General features: G+C 31.4%; 1 protein-coding gene across 1 annotated transcript in view; it reads right to left on the bottom strand.

Moving 5' to 3' along the window:
* Positions 1 to 15,364, bottom strand: part of LOC145292899 (uncharacterized) — a 104,533-nt gene that overhangs the window by 68,684 nt on the left and 20,485 nt on the right. Inside the window, exon 6 of the mRNA XM_080139034.1 lies at positions 2,714 to 2,785. Coding sequence (XP_079995160.1) covers positions 2,714 to 2,785 — 72 coding nt within the window. The remainder of the gene's footprint in view (positions 1 to 2,713; positions 2,786 to 15,364) is intronic.

Genomic DNA, 15,364 nt, shown 5'->3' with positions numbered 1-15,364 from the left:
TGAACAATAACAATATAAAACTATGAACAATAACTATATAAATATGAACAATAACAATATAAAAATATGAACAATAACAATATAAAAATATGAACAATAACAATATTAAAATTTGAACAATGACAATATAATAAATATGAAAATAACAATAAAAATATGAATAATAACAATATAATAAATATGAACAAAAATTTGAACAATAACAATATAAATTTGAACAATAACAATATAAAAATATGAACAATAACAATATAAAAATATGAACAATAACAATATAATAAATATGAACAATAACAATATCAAAATTTGAGCAATAACAATATAATAAATATGAACAATAACAATATAAAAATATGAACAATAACAATATAATAAATATGAACAATAACAATATAAAAATTTGTACAATAACAATATAAAAATATGAACAATAACAATAAAAAATATGAACAATAACAATATAATAAATATGACAAATGACAATATAAAATATGAACAATAACAATATAAAAAATATGAACAATAACAATATAAAAATATGAACAATAACAATATAAAAATATTAACAATAACAATATAATAAATATCAACAATAACAATATCAAAATATGAACAATAACAATATAATAAATATGAACAATAACAATATAAAAATATGAACAATAACAATATAAATATATGAACAATAACAATATAAAAATATGAACAATAACAATATAATAAATATGAACAATAACAATATAATAAATATGAACAATAACAATATAAAAATATGAACAATAACAATATAAAAATATGAACAATAACAATATAATAAATATGAACAATAACAATACAAAAATATGAACAATAACAATATAAAAATATGAACAATAAAAATATAAAAATATGAACAATAACAATATAAAAATATGAACAATAACAATATAAAAATATGAACAATAACAATATAATAAATATGAACAATAACAATATCAAAATATGAACAATAACAATATAATAATTATGAAAAATAACAATATAAAAAGATGAACAATAACAATATAATAAATATTAACAATAACAATATCAAAATATGAACAATAACAATATCAAAATATGAACATTAACAATATAAAAATATGAACAATAACAATATAATAAATATGAACAATAACAATATAATAAATATGAACAATAACAATATAAAAAATATGAACAATAACATTATAAAAATATGAACAATAACAATATAAAAATAACAATAACAATATAAAAATATGAATAACAATATCAAAATATGAACAATAACAATATAATAAATATGAACAATAACAATATAAAAATATGAACAATAACAATATAAAAATTTGAACAATCACAATATAAAAATTTGAACAAATGAAAATAGAAAATATTTTGACGTACTTTTTTCTGATTTGACACTTAGAAGTACTAATTATTGTGACTCAAAATGATAACCATAAGGAGGCTTCATCATCAGTAATAAAAATAATCCAAACGCCAATTATATATATATATATATATATATATATATATATATATATATATATATATATATATATATATATATACTTGCTGGCCGCCCGGCGTTGCTCCATCGTACAATACGATTAAACATGATATTTTAATTTATGCAGATTGTGTATGTATTATTTTAGAATCAATCTCCTTCTGACTATTATACATTACTAGTCATAATTTGCCCAGTGTGCTAATTTACAAAAAAAAAATGAATAAAAAATAAATTAAAAAAATAAATAAATAATAATAATAATAATAATAATAATAATAATAATAATAATAATTTGTTTGTTTGTTTATAATATCACGTTAGCTGATATTTGAGCTTGACGATCTGAAAAATAGTATTTCTTCTCCTGCGATCAGAGAGAGTATATTTCTTCTATGAATATAAAATTCTTTGTAAAAAATTCATTAGAAATAAAGGAACTGATACATCTGAGCAGACACAAACTTCTGACCTCGGAAAATTTAGGTCACGTAATATTTTTGTATATTGCTTATTTCAAAATGCATAAACTCGTCTGAACTTACTAGGGGGGTGTTTTAATAATAGATTTTTAAATAAACAAAAGACAATTAAATCTAAATTATATTAAAGGAATTTAATATTCGAAAAATAAGTAGTTATATTTAAGTGAAGATAAGTTTGAAACTGTTTGTTGAAAAAAGATTGTTTAATTTTGTATTTTGTAATAAATTTGTTTATTTCTAAAAAATAGAATTTAATTGTCCGTTCTTTTCAAAACGAGATTTGCCTTCCTTTTTTTCTTTTTTATTCTTGAACCGGGAGACAATTGTAATTCTTCTTTACTTATTCAATTTACTAATTCTTTTATTTTGTTTATCCAATATAATTTGGATTTAATGGTTTTCTGTTCTTTTTAAAATCTATGGATAAAACAGCGTCTGGTAACTTCATAAGAGATTAGGTTTGTTTTTTTTTTTAATTACACCGTTTCTAAAAGTATCGCGAAACCTAAATTTTCCGAGGTCAGAAATTTGAAATTGTTGTAATAAATCAGTACCTTTATTATTTTATGTATTTACAAAGAATTTAATATTTTTGCTAGGTTGGACGAAATGTAAAAGAACTACGTACAACACATAATTAAAGCAAAATAAATTGTTTTGTAAAATTAAAATATTTTCCAACGAAAATATTTTAAAAATAAAAACAAAAACACACCTTTATGTTTCGTATCAAACACCAGCTTCCGCCATTCTTCGTTCGTGATTTTCGGTTGGATTTCGTCGTTATCTAAATAAATGATAAAACAGTGAATCTATTTTGAAAATGTTAATAAGTTTCAACAATTATTTTTAAATAATTAAATAAAACTGTTGTAATTATTCTTATTATTCTTATTATATTTCACATCCTTGACCTCATTGTCAAAAAGATAGCATATGCATAAAACATGCTTAATGCTTGACAACCAGCACGGTTGTTTAGCTACATGGAGCAGATTTCAAATTTGACATGGAGTAGATTTCAAATTTGACTTTCAACGGGGTTTTCAATCGATACTTTCAGTTCAACACAAAAAATACAACATTCTCTGCCCACGTTTCTCTTCTGTGGAACATACAGCCGGTCAGAAGAGGTGGCAACGCTGTCTAACATATCCAGGTTTAAAATGGTTTTTGCAAAACGTCCCGACTGTGCACAGGTGTTAATATCTTCTAGATGTCTTTTACATGGCGTGTCGTCTGTTGCTACTTTTTACCAGTAAATTTGATTTTATTTGAACTGTGAAAAGATGATTTGTAACAACTCTCGTTCCTCCCTATAACAAGCCGAGAAATCCAACATTTTATTGATCGTTGTTTGTGTCAAGATTTGTCGCAGTTATCCATCGTCTTAAGGGCCCAACTAAACAATATCGAATTATTTTCTTAAAATTGAGTTCAAGTGATTATTCAACCCATGTCAAGGCCATTTCTATAACAAGCCAAGAGATCTAAGATTTTGGGTATATCTGTTAGTCACATTATTTTTTATTTATTTATTTATTTATTTATTTTTATTTTTATTATTTTATTTTATTTTATTTTTTTGGATTTACAATATGGCAACCGCTTCGGATTATTTAACGTCAAAAAACAATATCTGTTGAACTTGATTCATCAAGCAGTTGTGTTGGATGGAAATGTTCATACCTTTTTCCCAAAGATATTTAAGTATAAATGAATGCGATAGATCTAATTAGATTCAAACTTTTTTAGCCAATTCCTTCCGTAGTTGTGTTGATATCAACGCCATCCATATAAAAGACCAAGAAATCTCAACATTTGACGTCTTTTACTGGAGAAAAGATTTCCAGTCAGAAAAAAAGATACCCTCAAAAATATTTACATTATATTCTGAGAAAAAATAAAGCAGAAATGAAATTCAGAATTTAAACAAGTGTTTGCAAAACGTCCCGCCTGTGTACAGGTGTAAATATCTGGAAAAAAACAATGAATTCTAACAAATTATCGAGTTCGTACACAGTACATGTTTTTTCAATAAAAGAAGGAAATGAGATTGTATTTTTCGTTGATAAACAAACCTGTGCGTATGAAAAGAAAACATTAAATAAAGATTATGACAATTTTTCACAAAATACATAAAACTAGCAAATTTGGTTAAAGAAATTAAAACAAGTAAATAAATAAACAATTATAAATAATAAAAATATTAAAAATAATTAAAGATATTAAAAATAATTATAAAAATAAATAATAAACAAACAATTAAATAAATACCTTCGTACTAAGGCCATTCCTATAAAAGGCCAAGAGATCTAGAATTCGAGTTTGTTTAATAAAGAAAAGAGTTCCAGTAAAAAAAAATCGTTACAAAAGAGTAAGATATAATTTATTGATTGCCGTGAACGTATTCTAGACTAGTAAATACCAATAGAGAATACGTTTGAATACGTTTGAATACGTTCGAATACATTTAAACACGTTTGAATACGTTTGAATACGTTCGAATACGTTCGAATACGTTTGAATACGTTTGAATACTTTCGAATACGTTTGAATACCTTTTAATAGGTTCGAATACGTTTGAATACGTTTGAATACTTTCATATACGTTTGAATCCGTTCGAATACGTTCGAATACGTTTGACTACGTTCGAATACGTTTGAATACGTTTGAATACATTCGAATACGTTTGAATACGTTTGGATACGTTTGAATGCGTTTGAATACGTCCGAATACATTTGAATACGTTTGAATACGTTTGAATACATTTGAATACGTTCGAATGCGTTTGAATACGTTTGAATACCTTTGAATGCGGTTGAACACGTTTGAATACATTCGAATAGCCTTGAATACGTTTGAATACGTTCGAATACATTTAAATACGTTTGAATACGTTTGAATCCGTTTGAATACGTTTGAATAGGTTCGAATACGTTTGAATAGATTCGAATACGTTTGAATACCTTTTAATAGGTTCGAATACGTTTGAATACGTTTGAATACTTTCATATACGTTTGAATCCGTTCGAATACGTTCGAATACGTTTGACTACGTTCGAATACGTTTGAATACGTTTGAATACATTCGAATACGTTTGAATACGTTTGGATACGTTTGAATGCGTTTGAATACGTCCGAATACATTTGAATACGTTTGAATACGTTTGAATACATTTGAATACGTTCGAATGCGTTTGAATACGTTTGAATACCTTTGAATGCGGTTGAACACGTTTGAATACATTCGAATAGCCTTGAATACGTTTGAATACGTTCGTATACATTTAAATACGTTGTAATACATTCGAATACGTTTGTAATACGTTTGAATACGTTTGAATACGTTCGAATACGTGTGAATACGTTCGAATACGTTTGAATACGCTCGAATACGTTCGAATACGTTTGAATAGATTCGATACGTTTGAATACGTTTGAATACGTTCGAATACGTTTGAATACGTTCGAATACGTTCGAATATGTTCGAATACATTTGAATATGTTTGAATACGTTTGAATACATTCGAATACGTTCGAATACGATCGAATACGTATGAATACTTTTGAATACGTTCGAATACGTTTGGATACGTTGTAATACGTTCGAATACGTTTTAATACGTTTGAATACGTTCGAATACGTTTGAATACATTTGAATACGTTCGAATCGGTTCGAATACGTTCGAATACGTTTGAATACGTTTGAATACGTTTGGATACGTTTGACTACGTTTGAATACGTTCGAATCCGTTCGAATACGTTTGAATACGTTTGAATACGTTTGAATACGTTCGAATACGTTTGAATACATTCGAATACGTTCGTATACGATTGAATACGTTCGAATACGTTCGAATACGTTTGAATACGTTCGAATACGTTTGAATACCTTCGAATACGTTTTAATACGTTTGGATACGTTTGAATACCAGTCGAAAATATGTTCAAAAACCAATCGAGAATACGTTCGAAGCGGTACAAATTTTGCCGACTGAATCATTTAGAAATCAATGTGAATCGCTGTTCAAATGTTCCATCTTAGTCCACTCTTATAAAATCTAAAATTATCAAACATTGTTATTGTTGTTTCTATTTGTTGTTAAATATTAGTTTACCAGATTTATTTATCACTTGATTCTTTTGCTTTGACCATTTTAGGAGTTTTCCCTCAAACACTAAAAATCGTCGCTTATCTTTATATCCTAAAACCAGCTGTATCAATGTCGGGACGGCGGACACCGCGCCCATTTTCAAAGACCAACCCATGTCCACCTTTCGTATGAATCTAACGCGAGCAACACAACAGTGTTTCGTAATAATGGTCAGTCTGTGTCGAATGACTAATGGCAACGAAAAGAAGATAAAGACGAAAATTAGAATATTTTAATAGATAAGAGAAACGTTTAAAGAGAAAAATAAACAAGAGTTATAATTTCGAGATAAAATGAGTGAATGTTTCGTCTGCTCTTTTATCCTTGATTCAGACATTCTGCAAGATTCAAGAGAAAGTCTACTTGGTTACGGCATCGGCTTTTGAAATCGGAAGTTGATAAGCGATGTTTATTTTTTTTTTTTTTTAATAGTAGTCCTCATCATTTTATACGCTTAGAATTTGATAGAAGTTTTGATTTCACGACTTCGTAAACATTTCGTCAAGACTAAACTAAACTAACTAAATGTCTTTTACCACTAACCTGAGTCGGAATGGCAAGGTTATAATACAACACGTAATCACCTGAAAAGGTAAAACGTCTCCCCAACAAAAAATGATTTGATTGCTTACAATAAAAAACATTCCGATTACAAAAGATGTTTGATTTGATTATTCATAACAGAATTTTTTTTTTAAAAATCCAATTATAAAAATCAGTATGATATTCTTGGGCTAATAATTTAAATTAAAGATAAAAAGAAATTATTAAATGATTCTTCAAAAAACATCCGGCATAAAATATAATGAACTAGGCTTTTTTTTGTTTTTAGAAATGTAAAATATTGCATTAATGATAAATAACTAGACATAATAATACGGGAAAAAGTTATAGGCCGTTGACGTAGGAGTGCATGCCAATTTCTTTTAGTAGTTGTAGCATTTTGGTGACTAATACCTATTAATACCTACCTGTGCATCTAATAGATACCATAATACTGTGTTTGCTACACATTATCATAAAAGAGATCTATTCAAAATTTCAGCAAAATTGTACCGGTAGTTTCCGGATAAAAGGTGAAAAATAAGAAAAATTACTCTTTTATTGGGCTTGTCGGGGGGGGGCTGACCTCGGCTGTAGTCACTATCGTGTGGTGTTTCTCTCTTTCTCTCTCTCATTCTCTCTTTCTGCTTGTGTTTTTCCCCTTTTCCTTTAGGGTAGGGTAGGGTAGGGTGTGTGTGTGTGTGTGCGTGCGTGCGCGCGCGCGTGCGTGCGTGCGCGTGCGTGCGTGCGTGCGTGTGTGTGTGTGTGTGTGTGTGTGTGTGTGTGTGTGTGTGTGTGTGTGTGTGTGAACATGCCAATGAATAATAGACACTTTCACACCTCCACCCCTTGGAAACATTTCAAATTAACTACGAAAATGCCATTTTTACATCTCCAACACATTTGAAAATAATTTCTGATGAGGACGCTTCACAGAACGTCTGAAACGCGTAAAAACGATTTCAATGATTTAAAAATATTATTACAATGATCCAAACATAATTCTCAATGAAAAACCAAGACACGGAATAATAAAATAATGTTAAAAAAAATACACATTGTTGGTGACTACCCCCTTATTTAAATATAAATCTTTCTTTCGTTGGAATTTCTTAACCCATTTTATATAAATATATCTTACTACAACGACAGAATGCCACCAACACGTAAAAAACCTGCAGAGGACACACCAGAATCCCAAACAACACCCAACATGGAAAACAAACATCTCGAGGATGAACTTTTAAAACTGAATGAAAAGATGGACAGGATAATCCTCATGATATCCCACCAACAGGATAAGATACTAACCAACATCGACGAAATTATAGAACTCCTAAAAAAGCAACAAGAACATTTAGAACATCTTAAGGAACCACATATCCGGAATGAAGCACTGAAAACAAAAGAAAAAAACCTCCAAACATGGAAAACTCTTATCAAAAAGAGAAAAAATGGCCTACTACCGTGCAGTCAAATGTAGCGATACCGCCCTAACCTACAGGACATTTTTAACCATGGAGGAGCAGTTTATCCCAAACAAATTCCGAGAAAAAGTCACATCACAAGACACAGAGGAACAGAAGAAAATAAAAAAAAGCCCTAAACATATCAAGACTACAGGCTGAAATCAACATACAGGAGGACAGAAAGATACACCTCACAAAGGAATACACCAAAATCGACGATAAAATACTTACTGACATCAGAAAACTATGCCCCAAGGAGACCCATCAATTCCTTATTGGACTTTGGGAGTCTGAATACAGAGAGGAGGAGGAAAAATCCAAAAGAATTATCGAAAGGAAGATAACCTGGTTGAAGAATCTACCAGAAAAAGAAAAAAACGAACAAGTACCGAACATGACCAGTCAAACCTACCAAAAACCGAAACATACCCGATTTCAACAGCTGGAGAGATTCCAAAACAAAGGTAAGAAACGAGACAAGCATCACTCTCAAACATACTCGCACAACAGACCCAAACACACACAACGAAACGACCGGAACATATTCATACCATACACCCATCCCCACCAACAAACTCAACCAAAACTCCCATCTAGAACACCACACATCCACACAAGAACACAGGCACCATACAAACACAAATACTGCTACCAAAATGCTCCAAAAAACAACATATCAACAACCGACAACCCACTACCACATGACAATACTAAAAGATATAACCTCCCACAACAATACGAAAGCAGTTACTACCAACCACGTCACCCAACTCAGTCAAGAACCCACTATCTCTTACCCCACCCCACCCACACAAACCACCAAAAAATCCCCCTACTTAACAACTCCCACCGAAACAACCCAATGGAACTAAACCACCCCTATAGATATCACCCAACACAAAACAATCTTTACAACACTCACCCTCAGTACCCCACAGTACAAAATCGACCCCAAAAATATCCCCACACAAACACAACCAATCCGAATACCCCAGGTACCATCATAACCCATACATCCCTACAAAACGACACAACCAACCTCCCAACCGAATCAACGAAACTAACGACCCTCACAACCATTTTTTAGGAATCCCTCACAAAATGACAACACCAGACTAGACAACAAAAAACCCAAAGTCATCAACCTATCTACAGAGACACTTACAAAGGACGAAATTGAAGTACTAAACTAGGCCTCAAATTCTGCCCCACTCCCAAAAGTAACATAGCAGAATTAAAGAAAGACCTTAAAGAATTTGAACGCAAATTTAGACTCATAGATATACTTAATGACAGTGATAACACCACAGACGACTCTCTAGTAAAAAACAAATCAACATACTTCCCCAACAAACATAACAACACAAAAGAACTAAATACCTTCTTTGAAAGGCTCTGAACCTCAACCCCCAACAAAAAGAAAACCCCACCAGTAATCTAACACGAAAACAAAATCAAGCACTTAAAAAAACCCAACACAATAACAACTTAGTTATAAAGGAAGCAGACAAAGGTAGTGCATTGGTTATAATGAATAAGAACTTCTATAAAACAAAATTTTGGAATCACTAGGGAACGAAAATTATTACAAACCAATTAGCTCTAACATAGACGACACAACCATATCTAAAATAACAAAACTCTGCACAACATACAATAGTACATTAACTAAAAAAGAAAAAGACTTCCTTACAAACTTCACAACAAAAACAAACATCTTCTATGGGCTACCCAAAATACACAAATCTAACCAGGTAAGACATGCCATCAACATACAAAAGTCGGAGTAAATAAGCACCCCAAACCCCAACGACCTCACATTCAGACCCATAGTAGTAGGACCATCATGCCCAACAAGCAGACTTAGCAACCTAATAGATATACTATTACAGCCCTTCACCAATCTAGTCAGAAGTTTTGTAAGAGATGACACACACTTCCTTAGCTCCCTACCACAAACAGTAGACGATGGGACTATACTAGCCACATTCGACGTTAGCAGCCTATATAGCAATATCCCACACAATCTAGGAAAAGAAGCTATCGCATATTGGATTGACAAACATACACAGACTTTACATCCCAGATTCAATAAACAATTCGTTGTTGATAGCATCGACATAATCCTCAATAACAACTCCTTCCAATTCAATAAAGACAACTACATCCAAATACTAGGCACAGCAATGGGTACTAAAATGGCACCGACATATATACCCTTACACTCGCCTTCCTAGAAGAGACCCTTTATGAAAGGATAGAGCAAAAGTACGGGCACAATATAAAAACACTCTTCATAAAATCTTGGAAAAGATACCTAGACGACTGTTTTATCCTCTGGAGAACCTCATGGGGGATATCAAAGAACTCCACACTTTGCTACAAAATCTACACCCAAAAATAAACTTCACACTAGAACAAAGCCCCACAGAACTACCTTTCCTAGACATCCTAGTAACAATCAAAAACAACAACATAATCACAGACATCTACCACAAACCCACAGACACTCAACAATACCTCCACTTCAAAAGCCACCATCCTAAAAACTGTCTAAAATCAATACCCTACTCCCTAGCACGTAGAGTCTGCACCATAGTAACAGACAGACACCTCCGTTCAACTAGACTGAATGAACTACAAATAACACTGCGGAAAAGAGGATACCCACTACCACTAATACAGAAAGGTATTGAACTGGCTGAAAAAATTCCAATAGACCAACTAAGGACCCCAAAACTACACAACAAAGAACAAATTTTAGCATATGTCTCTACACACAACACAAACAACACAGAACTATTCACACAGATAACAAAAAACCTTATCCTCCTCAATCAGAACGACAAACTGAACAACATACTTAAAACAACAAAAATAATAAAAAGCAAACGCCAACCCAAAAACTTAAAACACATCCTAACTTCCTCAAAACTCGTCCCACACACTACAAAAGGGGTTACAAAATGCAACAAACCGCGATGTGGAGTATGTGACATAATAATAGAAGATAACACATACACATTCAAAAACCCAGCACAAACATTCAAAATAAAAAAGGATCTAAATTGCACCTCCAGAAATGTAGTATATGCACTAAGATGCACAGCATGCAACAAATCCTACATAGGTGCCACCAAAAATTTCAGCAATAGAATGGCCTTGCATAAGAGCAACATCAAAATTGCAGATAATAGACACTTCTATGTTTCAAAAAACGTACACACATGCAGTGGAAATAGCTTCAAAATAATGCCAATCTTCCAAACAGATAATTATTTTTATTTACTTGCACAGGAAAAAAGTTTCATCACCAGATTCACTCCTGAACTGAACAGAGCTTAATATCAACACTCAAAAACATGAAATGCAAGACACACTCGCATGCACATCCATATACATATGCATATACACAGCCACACATAAATCACAACCGACACATTAAAACACCCACACACGCGCGCGCATACAACCACACACAGACATAACACCCCTATATCTAATACAACACACTGAATAATACTAACCCTACTTAACCTCGAAACCAACAACACTAGGAAACACCTAGAACCATAGTATAATATCTGTTCCAACACCTCGCTCCCTCCTCAGTCAGTGGAAGAGAACCCCCTCATGATTGAGACAACTATCATCCCTTCTATCATCCCCCTCCCATACCTATACCCCCTCCAATTGCCCCCCCTCTGGGGAACAAAATCTTCCCCACACTAGGAACCGATCCTGGGTCTGGCCACACCCACATGGGGAGACAAATAAATAGAAACATTAAAAAATCCCCTATACATATTTTTAAATACACCCCTCTATCTAAACAAACACCCGAAAAGACTGAAACGAAAAATCACAATACTAAAATCCAAGAATTCAAAAAATAAATATCAAAGTAGAATGAAAGCACCCCTACCCTTATTTCAGAAGAGCTGGTCCCCCCTCCTCACACATGCACATTAGTAACGACCTTGTATCACAGTCACCTTCCTAGGGAAGCAAATAATCTCATAATACTATAAAACAGTACACACATTCTCAAACCGATAAAAGAAAGCACACACACACACACCCTACCCTAAAGGAAAAGGGGAAAAACACAAGCAGAAAGAGAGAGTGAGAGAGAGAGAAACACCACACGAGAGTGACTACAGCCGAGGTCAGCGCCCCCCCCCCCGACAAGCTCAATAAAAGAGTAATAAAAATTAAACATGCCAATGAATAATAGACACTTTCACGCCTCCACCCCTTGGAGACACTTCAAATTAACTACGAAAATGCCATTTTTTACATCTCCAACACATTTGAAAATAATTTCTGACGAGGACGCTTCACAGAACGTCTGAAACGCATAAAAATATGGGACAACACTGAAAAAATGATTTTCGACACAATGAAAAGTAGTCTGTCTGCAGCAATTTATTTTCCCCTCAAATTAACTCAAAATATAGCCATTAAAAACTAAATCCCTGGCAACAAAGTTAGTACACCCTTTACGAAAAGTTGTCAATATTAACATACAACATGTAAACTCTCAATATTTTATGTGGCCACCATCATTATCAAAAAATGCCTTTACTCTCATGGGCATGGAATTTACCAGAGCTTCACATGTAACCACTAGAATGCTCTTAATGCTCTTCCACTCTTCAATTACGACGTCGCGGAGCTGGCGGATATTTGAGACTTTGCGCACCTTTTATGATACACTATATATATATATATATATATATATATATATATATATATATATATATATATATATATATATATATAAGGCCGCCCGGCATTGCCAGGTCGTAAAATATGCTTAAATATGATATTTTGATTCATGCAGATTTCGTATGTATTATTAGGTTGGTGCAAAAATAATGTCGTTTTTTATCAGATATATATATATATATATATATATATATATATATATATATATATATATATATATATATATATATATATGTATGTATATATATACGTAAAAGAAACGATATTATTTTTGCACCAATCTAATCATATATTATATTGGATCCAATATTTAGTAATGATTTAAAAAGTTTGTTTTTTAAATGAGTCCTGCGCCACCGAGAATTGAAACCAAAATATTTAGGTTGCGATTTACTTTTTCCTTTGGCGTTAATACCTTAGCTATGAAGACATGTTTGCTGCAAGGCTAAAAATTAAAACATAAACCAATAGCTATTATATTACGCATGCATATTCGCAATGCCGTCGTTCGACCTTCACCAAACAAATTTTCTTTTTTTAATTTTCACACTTTTGCACCGATCTTCCCTAGCTATAAACCTAAATATAAAGTTCCGCGTGGGTTCGAATACTCTATATATTAAGTTTCATGTCTGTAGACCAAAAACGGATAAAAGAGTTTGGTAGGCAATTTTTTTAAACAAATATATATACGCATACATAAATAAATAGAACTAGGTTTGTGTTTATTTTAAACTTTTGACGCAAATATTACGAATGTATAAATCATGTAGAATATCTGCATGAATATAATTATACGTATTAGTTTACTAAAGATGATCATCCTATAAGAAACCGAAAAAAACTAATAAGAAATTAATTAAAATGAATGTTTTAAAGAATATGCAAATTAGCTAGATCTTTTACAGATGAATTCAATTCCACAACCATATATAAAAAAAAAGTTGTATTTTCTTTTTTAAAATAAATAGAAAGAAGGGTGTTTTATAATATGAATATTAATACACAAAATAAAGCAAATTTATAGGAGTCTAGACAAGCAACAACTTCTGTTTGAGAATATAATTGGAACATGACCTTTTTAAATGACCTCCTTGTTTATAATATTGGGGGAGGGTATCGATTATTTACCGTCTCTGATAATTGTACAACAATATTTAACGTGACATAAATGGGTTGGTGTTGTGATGGAATGCCTTACCGTAAAGCTATTATCTCTGCGAGAGATAAGTTAGGAAATGAATGAGAAAATAAAAGTTTCGCCAACTCATTGAACTCCACGAACTAGAAACGTCATGAGAATTACTTGTTAACTTTCTTTCTGGTTAGATAACAATTGCGAACGTAAGCTGAGGGAAACAAAAGAAACCGCCAGTTTCCGGCGATAGTTTGAGAGAAGATCAGATGTATCTAATTTCTGTCTGAAAGTAAATATATTCGGGGAGACACTGGCTGTTGAGGGAGAAGTATCTCGGAGTAAAACAGATGACTCCGGTGTAGGATAAAGAAAGTTGTTACTGGGATCGACAAAACCAGACAACGATCAACAGATTTGTTTTGACTAGCCTCGATAATATCCTCCTACACACACCGAGCACAACTAGGTGTGTCAGAAATTTCGTGAAAAATATTGAATAATTCCACCCCGTCTTTCCAAGCTCATAACTCCTCGAAAAATGTAATTCAAGCCCTATTTTTTTTTTCAGTTAAAGGAGCAAGGACCAAGGTTTCATCAAAAAAAAAAAAAAAATAACGTGTTTTTTTTAAAAGGTTTTAAACTTCGAACTTTACAGGTAAATTTTTAAAAAAACACTACTTTTTTTGTTTTAAATTTGAATATATTATTTATTGATCTTTTATCTTCAATTTGTGATATCTAACACTTTGGTGAGTAAATTAATTATTTACGTTTTAATAGACATTTCAAAATGGGAGACGTGAATAAATTCGACTCCCTGTCTTTCCAAACTTATAACTACTCAAAAAATGTAATTCAAGCCCTAATTATTTTTCAATTAAAGGAGCAAGGACTAAGGTTTCATTTAAAAAAAAACAAGAAAAAACAAACAACGTGGTTTAAAAAAAAAAGGCTTTAAACTTCGGACTTTACAGGTAAATTTCTAAAAAACACTACTTTTTTGTTTTAAATTTGAATATATAATTTATTGATCTTTTATCTTCAATTTGTGATATATAAAACTTTGGTGAGTAAATTAATTATTTACTTTTTAATCGACACTTGAAAATGGGGGGGGCGTGAATTAAAACAAAAACGTTTGTCTAAAATATTATATTCGGTTTATTGGAAAGAGTATAAAATTTCACATTGACCCTGAAGATATTGTAAAAATTGAATCAATAGAAAAATTTTTATAGATTTTTAAAGTTTAAAAATTGAAAAATACTGAGCTCGTAAAATTCAATTAATTTCATTATCATTTTTTAAAAAATAAAAAAAAT

This window comes from Euprymna scolopes, chromosome 14 (genome assembly GCF_053919585.1).
Source record: "Euprymna scolopes isolate OS-2025 chromosome 14, ASM5391958v1, whole genome shotgun sequence".
Lineage (NCBI taxonomy): Eukaryota > Metazoa > Mollusca > Cephalopoda > Sepiida > Sepiolidae > Euprymna > Euprymna scolopes.
Note: the sequence above shows the minus strand (reverse complement) of the source record. Positions and strands in the feature narration are given on the sequence as shown.